At 43.4% G+C, this 13547-nt stretch overlaps 1 protein-coding gene across 3 annotated transcripts in view; it reads left to right on the top strand.

The window, feature by feature from the left end:
* Positions 1–11279, top strand: part of FBXO15 (F-box protein 15) — a 46400-nt gene extending 35121 nt beyond the window's left edge. For 2 of the 3 annotated variants that reach the window (XM_068563104.1, XM_068563103.1), the window contains 2 exons: positions 9322–9446; positions 10919–11279. In XM_068563104.1, coding sequence (XP_068419205.1) covers positions 9322–9446; positions 10919–11188 — 395 coding nt within the window. In that variant the 3' untranslated portion in view covers positions 11189–11279. The remainder of the gene's footprint in view (positions 1–9321; positions 9447–10918) is intronic. The other variant, XM_068563105.1, reaches the window with a different exon arrangement.
* The last annotated feature ends 2268 nt before the right edge of the window (positions 11280–13547 follow it).

The following is a 13547-nucleotide window of genomic DNA, read 5'->3' as shown; positions in this document are numbered from 1 at the left end:
ATAGTACAGCAGATTGTAGTCTTTTTATCAGTATTGAGAGGGAGAGTGATGGTAAAGAAGCAAAGGGAAAGAATTTTTAAATAACAAAGTATGCTGCTTCTGTCATTTATTTGAGTTGTTATAAAAATGCATGTAAAAGCTAATGTCTTTTTCTTATTATGGGATTTGAAAATTCTGAATATATGAACACTTCTAAAGAAGCAAATAAAAGTCACCCAAGGACAACTCTTGTTTATATTTTGGTCCATTTTCAAATCTGTAGCTATATTTATATTTGTGGACCACATTGTGTGAACAGTGCTTGCTTTTCCCCCATGTCACTAAGTAGTAGTCTTAGGAAAAACTAGATTTTGAAAAGTTGTGTGACAACCCGTTGTTTGGTTTTATCAGGATTTATTGACCCATTGTCCTTCTGTTGGGCATTTAGGTCTCCATTTTCATGATTATAGCATTATTATCATGAGCATTAATTTGAAAAATATTTGATGATTTGAGAGGTGCAAATGACATCTGATTGTTTTAAATTTGCAAATGTTGAATGTTAGGTTGACTATTTAAAAAAGCCTGTTGACTGTAGCAGAGGTTTATGGCTACTGTAGCAGCTATCCGGTAGGCTATTTCAGGGGCGTCTTCGTAGGATCCAGATTCCGGAGTACCTGTCACAAGTGTGTGATGGTGCAGTAGCATGAGAACCTTCCTCGTAAGGTTCCCCGAGGACTAAAGTGAGGAAATAAGAGGAAGTAAGGAGTGCTTCCAGGAGGTGGGCATGTGCTAGTGTTGTCTTGTTTTTACATTTCTCTCCTGATTGAATTTCCATCTGTTTGTGTTTGGTTGGTTCCATTGTTTTAAATGTTTACAAGGTTTATATGAGTTATATTTGCTGCAGGTGTTTTCTCCATTTTGTCTTTTGCCTTTTAATTTGGTATATGTTGTTTTGGATCCTTCCAAAGTTTTTAATGGTATGCAATCAGTCCTTTCCTTCTTGTTTCTTCCAAAATTTTTTTCACGTAGAAAGTACTCACTTGCCAAGATCAGGCGAATATTCACCTTTGTTTCCTTTACATTATTTCTCTTCATTTTTTAAACCCACACTTCCTTTTGATTAACATAAAGATTACACGCAGCCTGCAGGTTCCCGTGCCCTTCCCACTTCGGGCTCTTTCTCTCTGCTGAGGATTGGCACCCCTTCTCCCTGTATCTCCACCAGGCAGGAAGGCAGTTCAAGCTTTACTTGTGAACTGTGTTATGAAAATGTGTCCCTCCCCCGATGTGACATTTCTTACTAGTGAACTTTCATCCAGCATTTCTCAGTTATTTCCATCCATTTATTCTTTTAGACATAATTAATAATCACCTGGCCAGATGTTAAATGTCTTATTTGGATGTTGATCAGATTTGTATTGAATGTGGACATTAATTTGGAAGGAATTGATGTGTTTTTATTTAGGGTTTTGGACTATCTCTCCATTTCTTTAAGTTTTCTTCTCTGCCCTTAGGAGAAATGTTTTCTTATGTAGGTCCTTCACCTTTCTCAACTCATTTTTGTGCTGCCATTGTGAAGGAATATGTTTAGATTATGTTTCCATTATCTGTTGTTAGATTTGTTCTATCTCCTATAGAGATTCTGCAATATGCTTTTCATTAAAGTACTGATTAAATGATAAATATTCAGTGCCTTACTCTGTAAGATACAATAGAAAATATTGAGGGGTTTGAAAGAAGTTATGCACCTAAGAAACTTATTTTTATTCTATGATAAAAGTAGGATTGTTCAACTTCTGAGCAGCAGACACTGGTTAGCCTAAATAACTTCTCTTTAAGAAATTCTACTTTTAAAGTTTTTAGTGTTTGTTTAAGATACTTTTCATATATAGCATGTTATCCCATTTTTATTTTTGTGATTCCAAAAATAGATACTTTTTTGTTCCCTCTCTTCCTTGATACTAATTACTTTCTATGTTTCTAGGTCAGATTATCCTCTCTAAGCATTCATGATAACAGGAAGGCATTAGAAATAGTACAGTACTTTCTAGGTGGTGATTATCTAGAAAAATTAGAACAGATAATTCTTTAGAGCATCTTCATCAGCAGTTGTTAGTACATTTTTTCCCGTTTTGTACTTTTGGTGACTCATTATGAAAAATCAGCATTACAGATTCTGTTCACAGAGCAGGAGAACACTGATCTCCATACGTTTTATGTCAGTGCTCACAGGGAGTCAGTGGTCCTTGCCCTGAAGCAGAAGAGGCCATGTGATTTGTGGGACCCAGTGCAAAATGAAACCGCGGGGCTCCTCGTTAGAAAATTATTAAGTTCAAAATGCTGACAGCAGCACATTAAACCAGGAGGGGTCCCTTGTATCCACACAGGTTGTGGCCCCTGAAGCCAGCCCCGCCGGTAACACAGGACCTGTGAGGAGGAGCCTTTATGTGAGCCCTTTTCCTCTTCTTTTGCATTTCCGGACTCTTGACTCTGTTTGAGAGTCTAACTTCATGAATGCCCGGCAGTTCCTTGCAGGAAATCACAAATGCATGTCCGCTGGGGCTGTCAGATTTCAACTCATCCCTTGTTGCTCCTCAGAAGTCTTTTAATCAACTCTTGTTAGTCCCGCCTTGTATTTCACAGAAAGGCTGTTTAAATGCAGTCGCACTCATCTTCCTTGTTCTCAAGGCTCGCTACCCGCTGTGCTAAGAAAAATGACTGCGCTTCCTGCTCTTCCTCCCTCATCTGCCAGCACATCTTCACGGTACCACAGTCTGTAGGCTTGTTTTTTTCCTGTTTCAGAGAAAAAGATGTCTCACTCTCTTTCCAAAAGATTTCCTTTCCAAAGGATTTCCATTCCTAACTATATCTGCTCCTGCCTGTTCTGGGACCTTTATTTAGCCCTTGGTCTCTTATCTCTTCATTATTTCAAACCAGTTTTCCATCAACTCCTCTTCCACTTATAAATGTATTCATGTTTTCTGATTCGAAAATTATTTTAAAAGAAAAAACCACTTCTGTATAGATGGGAAAATTATTTTTTGTTTGAAAGCTACCTAGAACCTAATTTTCTACCTAGAAAACCTAACCTAAAGCTGGCTTAGCAAGAAGGATTCATGTTGAAAAAGGGTAGGTCTCCTTCCCAGTGCCGTTTGCCGGGTGGGCTTGTTGCGTGTCAGTGGGACTGGATGTGTCCAGCAGCCTTCTGTCCCTCTGTCCCTCCTTCTCGCTCCCATTCCCACGACTCTTGCTTCGCTGGGTTCTGAGTTGGGCTTCCTCCTCCCAGGGCAGCTCTAACGAGCTCTAGATCCCACATCCAAGGCCGAGGTCTTGCTGCCGAGCTCCGCCCACAGCCTGCCCAAGAGTCTCAGAGCATCTCCCTGGCTCTGGTCGGGTCATGAACCACCCCTGACTCAGTTAGTGGCCAGATGGATGGGGCTCCATGACCGAGCCTGGTTTCTCGCATCTGAAGCATGGGCACCGACCTGGCTGTGTTCCTCAGAGGATACCGGACTGTTCTTAGTGAGAGAAGCAGAGCAGGCGTCGGAGGGCCCAAAACAAACATCCGCATACTTTCCCCTTAAACGTCTTTGGAAGGACTAGTCTAGGGAAAAATAATTATACTCAGATGGACTGGACTGATAGAAAATTGAGCCAAAGGCAGGAAAATTGAACCAAGTCTTGTGAAAATACCAGTCTGAACCTTCGAATACAGCAATAGAAAAAACTATTTTCAAACACCATTGAATTAATGAACAGTGAAGTTTTAAAGAGTCTAAATACACAATTTATTCTCTTTAAAATCAAGTTAATTGTCACCAATATCAGGAACGACACCACCAGAAAATGTAGCCTGTGGGAGTCCTACTTAACATGAAAGATGTAGAGACCCCCCCCCCCCCCGACTGCCCCCGCTTCTCAGAAGATTATTGGAGATTTTATTGATGTCGTCACATCCTCCAAGACAGACATTGTTTGGGTCCAAGCCGGAACTGAGGACGGAAATTGTCCTAAAGATTTGGAAGTTCTGTTTTTCCAGTCTCCCACCAGTACAGCTCCAGTTCATTTCCCTTTTGCAGCCTACATACGAAACGGAAGTGGAAGAGGGAGCTCTGATCCTCCTCGTGTTCAGGGACCTGATCTATGGTTGTATTTAACTATTTACATTTTACGTATATCAGGGGTTCGGAAAATAACAGAGGTATCTGAAAATAATTAGCTGAGAGAAATAGAAAAGCCATGTATATGCCAGGGCAGATTTACATTAGACAACCAGCAGGGAATGGCGGGATACTAAAGATTTTCTCTCCCTAAGAATTAGTGCCAGTTCTATTTGGTCATTAGAGTCTAATGATTATACCATCTTGTTACTGATTATTACTTTGTAGCATCAGGTCTCTGCTGTAAATTGTTAATGCTCTGTGGCAAGTATTTTTAGGTTTATAGGGTCTTCCTACCTCTCTATCCAAGACTTAGAGACACCTGAGAGTTGCCTCCTGACGACCGTTCCATTTATTTGTGTCCCTGAGTTGGTCTCCAGATGGTGATCGAGGGTTCTGTCTCGTTCAGCTTATCTGTTTAGTTAACCTGTGCTCTGTTGTCCTTGCCTCAGGCAGTTCTAATCTAACTGAACCCCCTTCCCTCTTCTTTCTCTTTGCTTCAGGAAAATTCAATCACCAATCTCTCCTCCCCACTTTCTTTACTTCCCACTTTATCTGTGTTCTATTTATGATGCAAAAAATGAACTCTAATCAAAGCTGAGAAATGAGAAATGTTATTAGTAGTGCCATTAATATGCCACAGAAGACATGACCTTTATTCCCAAAGATGGCAGATTATTTCAGGAAACAGATCTAGCAGTCCAATATATTTAAATGTTAAAGTGTACAGGGGTTTAGGAAAGAAAGAGATTAACGTAGGTAGAAAGGTGCTGTCAGCCACAGGGGTGACTGATAAACTCCCTAAAGCAATGGGGGATGAGGAAGATCTGAGGATGCAGGTGGGCCATGCACAGAGTTATAGGTTGGATAGGAAAAGAGGGGCCAGTGCAAAAAAAGCAGAGGGGCCTTCGGAGGAAGGTTGATACAGCTAACAACTAACCTTTATTGAGCGCTGCTTTTTCTGTAACTTTCTGATATACTTTCCAACTTACAAAAAATTACAAGAATAGTCCAAAAACTCCCATACACATTTTTCTTATTTTTTCCACATTAGATTAGTTTTGCTAGTTCTAGGACTTCATATAAATGGGATCATACCGTATGTACTCTTTTGTGTCCAGATTCTTTCATTCAGCATAATGTACTTGGGATGCATCTATACTGATGCAAGGTTGATAGTCATTCCTGCTATTGATGAGCGGTATTCCATTGAATGAGTATACCAGAATTTGCTCACCAGTTTTCCTGTTGATAGAGAGGGAATTTGGGTTGTTTTTTGTTTTGGGCTGTTATGAATAAAGCTGCTATAGATTTCTTGTACAAGTCTTTTTTGTGAGCATATGTTTTCATTTCTCTTGGCTAAATACCTAGGACTGGGAAGTCGAATTAGGACAGGTTTAATTATGGATTAAAAGTTGCTAGTCTTTTTTTTTTTTTTTAATGTATAAGACATTTTTATGTATTAGAAATTGCCAAACTTCTTTTTTTAGAGTTGTTGTACCATTTTACACTCTATCGATAATTTGTGTATGAGTGTTCTGGTTGCTCCGTATCCTGGGCAACCATTGATGTTATTAGTCTTTTAAATTTTAGCTCATCTGGTGTATGGTAGTAGTAGTTTCTCCCTAGTGGCCAGTAGTGCTGAGCACTTTTTCACGTACTTATTATTCATTTGCATATCTTTTTTTGAAGTGTCTTTAATCCTTTTGTGGTGTTTTTTTTTTTTTTTTTTAAATCAGTATTTGTTTCTTTATTTCTCAATCGTAGAAGCTCTTTATATATTCTGGATAACAGTCCTTTGTCAGATACACGTTTTGAAAATATTTTTTCCCAGTCTGTGGCTTGCTTATTCATTTTCTTAGTGGTATCTTTTAGTGATCAGAAGTTTCTCACTTTGATGATATCTGATTTATTATTTTCTTGTTTTATGGTATTATTTTCTTTTTTCTGTCTTAAAAACTTTTCCTACTCCAGGTTATGGAGATATTCTTTCTTCCAGCTGGATTATGGTTTTAGCTTTTACATTTAGGTCTGTGATCCATCCCTAATTAATTTTTGTGTGAAGTATGAGGTAAGGGTTGAGGTTCATTTTATTTTCCCATATGAATAGCAAGTTGTTATTGCACCATTTGTGAAAAGGCTTTCTTTTCTCATTGAATTATTTTGATGTCTTCATCGAAAATCAGTTGCTTGTAAGAAAGTGTTGGTCTGTTTCTGGACCTATCTGTTCTATATTGTTGATCTATTATTTGTGTATCTTTATAGTAATACCACACTGTCTTGATTGCTTTAGCGCTATAGTAAGTCTTGAAGTCAATTGTTTTTCGTTTTTTCAAGATTGTGTGGCTATTTTAGGTCTTTAGCATTTCCATGTGAATCAGCTTTTCACATCTTATGATTTATTTGTAAATTATTTATTAAATGCCTGCTGGGATTATGATTGGGATTGTATTAAGTCTGTATATCAGTTTGGGTAAACAGATGTCTTAACGGTATTGAGTCTTGCATTCCATGAACATGGTACATCTTTCTGCTTGGCAGTGGGCTTGGCTCTTTAAATGGAGTATTATGGTTGAGATAATACGTTAAAGTGCTTAGCAGCCTTAGTCTGGCATTTATAACAATTCACCCTGTAATGTTAATGTTTACTACTTGTTCCATTAATCACAAAGCTTTATAAAGTACTCTCTATTTGTGTCTCATTTTGCTTGGCTTGGACCTTGACCATGGTCATACCTCTAGCAAATGCCTGGGCAGGTTTGGAACGAGTTCCTTACGACTCTGAAATCCGTGCTTCTGCGCGCATATCACGGGAAGCCAATAGTGGTGAGCCTTGCATTGTATTTCTCTGCGTTTTGGGGATGGCCTTACGTATTGGTAGGTTAAAGTTAGAGTCTCCAACAACAGAATTTATTCTGAATGGTTTAAGCAGCACAGGAATGTATAAGGATATGGTAGTTCATAGTCTCTCTGGAAGCGCTAGACTCTGTGTTTGTATACGTGTGACGCACTGTGGCTTCTCTTGTGAAAACATCGCCCTGTCACACCTAGTAGTCGACCCCAGAGTGCTGCCCGTGCCCGCTCCGTGAGGACTTGGGCCTCTGCCCCTGCGTCTGTCAGAGGCGTTTTCCCTTCTCTACCTGCTCCCACGGCTCACTCTGACCCAGGCGAGCAGGGGCGCGTCTCAGAGAAGGAGCCAGGCCACTCACCACCTGGTTACAGGAGGGCTGGGAATGGGAGGTAGTGAGCATGGACAAATCAGCAACAGTTTTGGGAGCCATAAACGGTTCCCCAGCGCATCTGTCTGTGCATTTATAGATTTTTCTCTATTGGCAGTAAAATGAAAACAAAACTCCATGAGAATCTAGATCTATGTTATACATTCTCAGCTAGTATTGAAACCAATAGGTGATCGTGTGTCCCCACGTTCATATCTGTTTTAATCTGTTGTAACATGGACTCCAGACGCAGAACAGGTCTGGGTCACGTTTCTGCTGCTGACCACCGCGTGGCCTTGGGCAAGGCACTGCTCACCTCTCGGCGCATAGCTTTCTCACCTGTGAGCTCAGGGAATTGCAGTGTCTAATTAATAGTACTATTCTAAGGTATTCTTTTAAGCTGCTGTACACAAAGTATGTAACATATGCTTGGTGTACAGTAAATTCTCAAAAACATGACCTATTTTATTTGCATTCACCTTCACATATGCATTCTGTGTGCAGATTGCTTACATGTACAGAGAGCTTCACCTTGTTCTGTCTTAGAAAGCAAGCAGTTACACAGGGTCAGTGGGAAGAGCTCTGACCTTTTAAGATACCACAGTGTTCTAGCTTTCCTACAGGGAGGTTGTCTGGTGGTAACAGAGTAGCAAGAGTCCTCGCTTCCTACAGAGATTTCATGTTTATCAACTCAGACAATTGCCGTTGGGCTGTTATTGGCTGTTGTACCTTGGGCTCCACTTTCTGCCATGTCTTGAGGACAAGCCAGCAGTCCTGCACGTGGCTGTGTGGTGACAAAGGGCAGAGCAGAGCCACATCTGCTGTTCGGGATGTCATTGCTTCGCCTCCTCCGAGGCCTCGCTTGACAAGCTGCACGGTTCTTGCTGAGCTCTCAGCAGCAGGGGAGGGAACCTGGGCAGCCTCTGTCCTTGGACCAGACAGGCTAACAGGCCCTCCAGGGCTGGAGCTGCGCTGCCTAATGGGACTCCCGCTCAGAGCTAATGTCCTGGTCCTGATCTTTTGGCTGCACTTCCGTGAGGACACTGTCTAGAGTTTCTAGAATGGGGCTCTGGCTCCCAGGGCAGCTTGGTTTTGGTTTTATTTTGTCCCGTGAGATAAGCAGCCATGGGGTCAGAGAGCATGTGCCTTTCTCTGCTCTCCTTTCTCTGCTCTGCCCGTGACGCACATCTCACCCTTGATCAGGTGCCGCCTCTGAAGAAAGCTTGCGTGCGAGTGAAGGCCTGTGACATCGTCACGGGTGACGCTCCCCTTTGCAGGATGGGTTAAAGTGGGCGCACGAGGCTCAGCCGTCCTGCAGGCCCCCGGGCGTGCGTGCACCTGGGCCGTGACAGCCCTGGGTGGCGAGGCTGCTCCCGGGCAGCTCTGCGTTGGTCCAGGGAGGGCAGGGCTCTGGTCTCAGCTCCTGGTCAGCACGTGGTGGGATTTCTGCTTGTTCGTACGCTCCTGCGAAGACGTGTGCTGGGCTCCTTCCCTGACCGCTTTCCACCTTCACTGGCTCTCACCCCTCCTTCCTCTGGACGTCGCTCCCCTCCCTCACGTCTAATGCCCTTTTTCTGTGCAGTTTCTGGCCTCTGTTTTCTTAAGTTTCACAGCTCTGGTTTCGCATTTTCCTAGCGGTTTGTTTAATCAAATCAGTGGAACCCTTGCCTCGTAGCAGTCTCCCCATCGGTGACAGGGTGCTGTCCTGTGCACCCCAGGCCTCTCCCCGTCTCACCATTGAGACAAGCTCATTTCTCTGTCTCAGGAATGCAGGTGGATATAGTAGTGCCCTCGCCTCAGCCAGACGCCTGCGTCAGCTGTGTCAGGGTCTCCTTCCACCCCTGAACCCAGCACTTAGCTCCACGAGGCTTCCTTTATAGAGCAGCAGATCTGAGGGGTCTTGACTTGTTGTCCTGCATTGGTTGGCGTATAGTAATTTTAAAAATCTTTGATCTTTTCAGGATACATTGAAAATGAATATATGAAGCTCAGTGTGATAAGTTTTAAAAATAGCACAGAACACCTACCTCTTATTGGAAAAGTTGGCCTTTCTTGGAAAACTAATACTTTTGATGGCTGTATAAAGGTAATTTGTTTGTTTGTTTTTTTCTTAAAGTACCTGGTTTCTGTATAACAAATGTGTCTATTGATGTATATGTTTGATGCTGCTTTGAAAGTCCTAGATTTATTGTTCTGGTGTCTGAAGATTTGTGCACGTCCTCTTAGCCAGTGGCAATCAGTTGATTGATTTATCCAATGCCTATTGAGTGCCTTTCGTTTTCCACTGAGCGTGGTGGAGTTGGCGGGTAGGTGGCACGCAGCACGTTGCTGAGCAGTGTTGATTGCACCCCTCTGTTCCCTCAAAGTCCTTCTGGCTGTTTGTTTTGTGGAGAAAGAGTGGAGCCGTAGGTTGGACCAGGCAAGTAGCATTTACTCAAAAACATCTTAATCACTTCTTAATTACCTCTTAGGACACCAATTTAAAGTTTATTGCAGTTATAAGTTCCAGCATACAGATTTTTCCTTGAACAGTTACATCAATTTTTACCTCTATCACAAACCAGCCACACGGAGGGGAGGGAGGATTGGCGGGGGGGAGGAGGGGGGGTTCTCACCCAGTCTCGCTTCTCCTGTGATCCCTGTGCCCGTGGGTGCCCTGGTTCTCGCTCCTCTCCATCTGTGTGTTGTGGGATGAACAGGATTTCCACAGGATGGATCTGCTGTGGATGCAGAGGGCCCCAGTTAAGCTGGCTGAATTCTGCCTACGAGCATGGATGCCTTGTGACAATGACTAGGGGTGACGACTGAGGCCAAGAGCAGCGTTGTTGTTGAGCGTGAAAAGCAGCACTTCGGTATCATTAAGGATTCTCTCTTGATCCACTTGCTATTTGTTACAATGAGATGTTTTATTCTGTTTATTTGTGAGCAGATGTTTAAACCTCGGTAAAGATTTATCACACACAAAGGAATATTATTTCATGTCTTCAAGAGCACAGACCTGACTTTTTAAAATGGATTTAGATGAGTCTTACAAAAACACGTGCTAAAATGTTGAAGTTACAATGGACCTTGAGGACCAAGAAAGGCAAAATATCAACATGGCAGACTTAAAGGGTCAGCATAATGTAAAAGTAATATAATTTGTTTTGTGTTCCTTGGTAATCGAGAAGCAGATATTCAGTTCCCACTGGGGAGCGGGAAGGGAAGCGTTGTAATTGTACAGGAAACAAAGCTTTATCCCAGCTCTGACCATTAGAAAGGCAGTCTCTGCGTTTGCTGGTACCGGTTGCTGCACGCGGGCGCAGCAGTTCAGTGATGGCTGGAGCTGACCTGGCCGCCCTCCCCACCTCCCCGCATCCCCCCCACCCCCTGCCCCGTGCCGAGGACTGTCACATGCTCGTCACATGCTGTTCCCTCTTCCTGTAATTTTGTTTTCTTTCCTCTTCTCCCTCCTCTTTCACTTAATCCTTCATGACGAGGCTCCATCTACGTTTACTAAGTCAGGTCTAATTGGCCGTTTTATGCTCACACTTACGAACATCTGTGTTTATTTTGTAGAGTTGCTCTATAATGGACTTAACTCTTTTGGAAGAATATGGGAAACCCTTCTGGTGTTTCAGTTCCCCGGTGTGCATGAGACCCTCTCCCGGGCCCTCTGACGGCCCTACTTTCTTGGGGGAGACGTACCGTGTGGACTACGCAGACGCGGAGGGAAGGGTGCACTTGGAGCTGGTGTGGATCGAGGAGACGGGAGAGTACTTTATCGTCAGCCTGGCGCTCTACCTGCGGGTGGCAAAGATAAACCACTGGTTTGGGACCAAATACTGAGCATTAGCAGTAGGTGGCAAATTACTGTTGCTGTTTGTTTATTTTGGACTAACTGGGTTTGTTCTTGGTGTTTGTTGGAAGTTAAAATAAAGCAGTAGTCTGTTCGATGTCCTCTTATTTCACACTAGAAGTCATGATTTCTGAGTCATTTTAAAGTTAAGGTTAGAAGATTAAGTTAAATTTTAAAAACGTGAAAATAGCACATCACAGTGGAAATTCGTGTAAGATAAAAAGAAAAAAGGTATTTGCTTCTCTTCTGCACTTACACTTTAAGAAAACGGATCAGACTGAAAACAGATCGGTTTTCTCTTGAGGGTGTGTGTGTGCGCGTGTGCGTGCGTGCGTGTGTTGTATACGTAGGATTTTTTCTTTATTGGTGAGAACCCCAAATAAAGAAATATATTTAAATATGAACTTCATGGAATTCATTAAAATTAGAAAGTGCTACATTCATGGCATTTAGCAGCCACATTAGTGTTCAATAAAGCAAAGTAAAATAGACAGATGACCTGCTTCACCAGGAAAGATGCATCTGTAGTCATCAGAGGAAGTTGTTATCCCTTAAAAGAGCGAAGCGTGATGCACGTGCAGTTCAGACACCCAGCTCTGCATCAGGGGGACAGGGAGGGAAGGACACGCCCTCTGCAGAAATGCTTTAGGAGGATCCGCAGGTGCCTGGGGTTCAAATGGAGGTAACATTCATCTAATCACGTTTTTCAGGGATTTGGTTCTAAATTTTTATTTTTTAATTAATTAATTAATTAATTTATTTTTGGCTGTGTTGGGTCTTCGTTTCTGTGCGAGGGCTTTCTCTAGTTGCGGCGAGCGGGGGCCACTCTTCATCGCGGTGCGCGGGCCTCTCACTATCGCGGCCTCTCTTGTTGCGGAGCACAGGCTCCAGACGTGCAGGCTCAGTAGTTGTGGCTCACGGGCCCAGTTGCTCCGCGGCATGTGGGATCTTCCCAGACCAGGGCTCGAACCCCTGTCCCCTGCATTGGCAGGCGGATTCTCCACCACTGCGCCACCAGGGAAGCCCCTGGTTCTAAATTTGTTTGAGATTGTATTGATTATCTTCTTCTATCATATTTTTATCTCCCACTTAAAGTTGTTCTCAGAAGTGATCATTGAAATGCCGTGTTGCTCCCACAGGGGCACACACGATTAAACTCCTCCCCCCTCTGTCTCTCTTTTTCTCTTATTGAATTATCTGATCAGTTTCCTCTTGAGAGGTGTTTGTTTGTGTGTAGAATAAAGAGCTTGAAGACAGCAATAAAAGAAAAGGTTCTCGACCAAAGAAACGTGAGAGTAAAAAGGATCCCTGCTCTGAAGCCATCCTCACCCTCCTGCCCTCCTAGGTCTTGGGCTGCAGATGTTGGGGAGGGAGAAACATGAGATCCGTGTCAGACACTGAGAGCACGGGGCGATCCTACTTCGTGGTCTCGCCAAGGAGGGGATGTGGAGCACCTGCCCCACCTGAGCGGCATTTGGGGGGTGGAGAGGCAGTGGTTTGAGCCGTGAGCTCAAGATGAAGGTAGAAGAGGACAAGATGCCCCAAGAGGCAGGTGGCGGAAGCCATGCGTCACCAGCAGGACTGAACTGGAAACAACCACAGAATAGTGTGGGGTGACTCCTTGAACTCACTGGGTTAGATGGTGGAGGAACTAGATGTCCTAGAAAATAGTGGTAGAAGTGAGGCGGCCCTGGAGAAAGAGTGCTGCTCTCTTTATCCCCGGTTGAATGGTATTTGGATGGAATGGGAGCCGGGTAATTCATGTTGGCAATACCGTGGGGAAACTCGTAGGCAGGGGCTCACAGTTACCACACTTGTCTGCGTCCCAGTCAGCTGGTCCAGGTCATGCGATGCCAGGCTCATAATCCATCCTCAGTAGCTGTTTGTTACATCCATGGAAACTACTGTAAGGGATATATCAGCAGCTGTGGGAGCATGCAGGAGGCAGGGATTGATGGGGGTGGGAGTCCTTCCCATCTGAGCTAACTTCTGAAGGAAAGTTTACTGGGCGGTGTTGGGGGAGGGGTGAACGAGGTAGTCACCGTCATGGCGCCTCCCCAAAGCCGTGCGCGCACACCACACGTCACCAAGTGATGCTGAAGACTCAGCCTCACCTCCACTTGCCCTTTTCACGGGTCTGGGATAATGTTCAGCTTTGTAAAGCTGTTATTTGTCTTCTTATTTCTAAATGATAATCTGTGGCTGTTTCTGGATTTGTCAATTTTGGCATATGTTGACTTACAGTACATAAAATATATCTCTTTTACACCAGCTACTTCCCCTCTTGCATCATACCAGATAATTCCTGCAGCTGAAAATACGTTGTTGTGGTTTGTTACTATGACTGTA

Source organism: Eschrichtius robustus, chromosome 14 (genome assembly GCF_028021215.1).
Source record: "Eschrichtius robustus isolate mEscRob2 chromosome 14, mEscRob2.pri, whole genome shotgun sequence".
NCBI classification, from domain to species: Eukaryota; Metazoa; Chordata; class Mammalia; order Artiodactyla; family Eschrichtiidae; genus Eschrichtius; species Eschrichtius robustus.
This window is presented reverse-complemented; position numbering and strand designations above follow the sequence as displayed.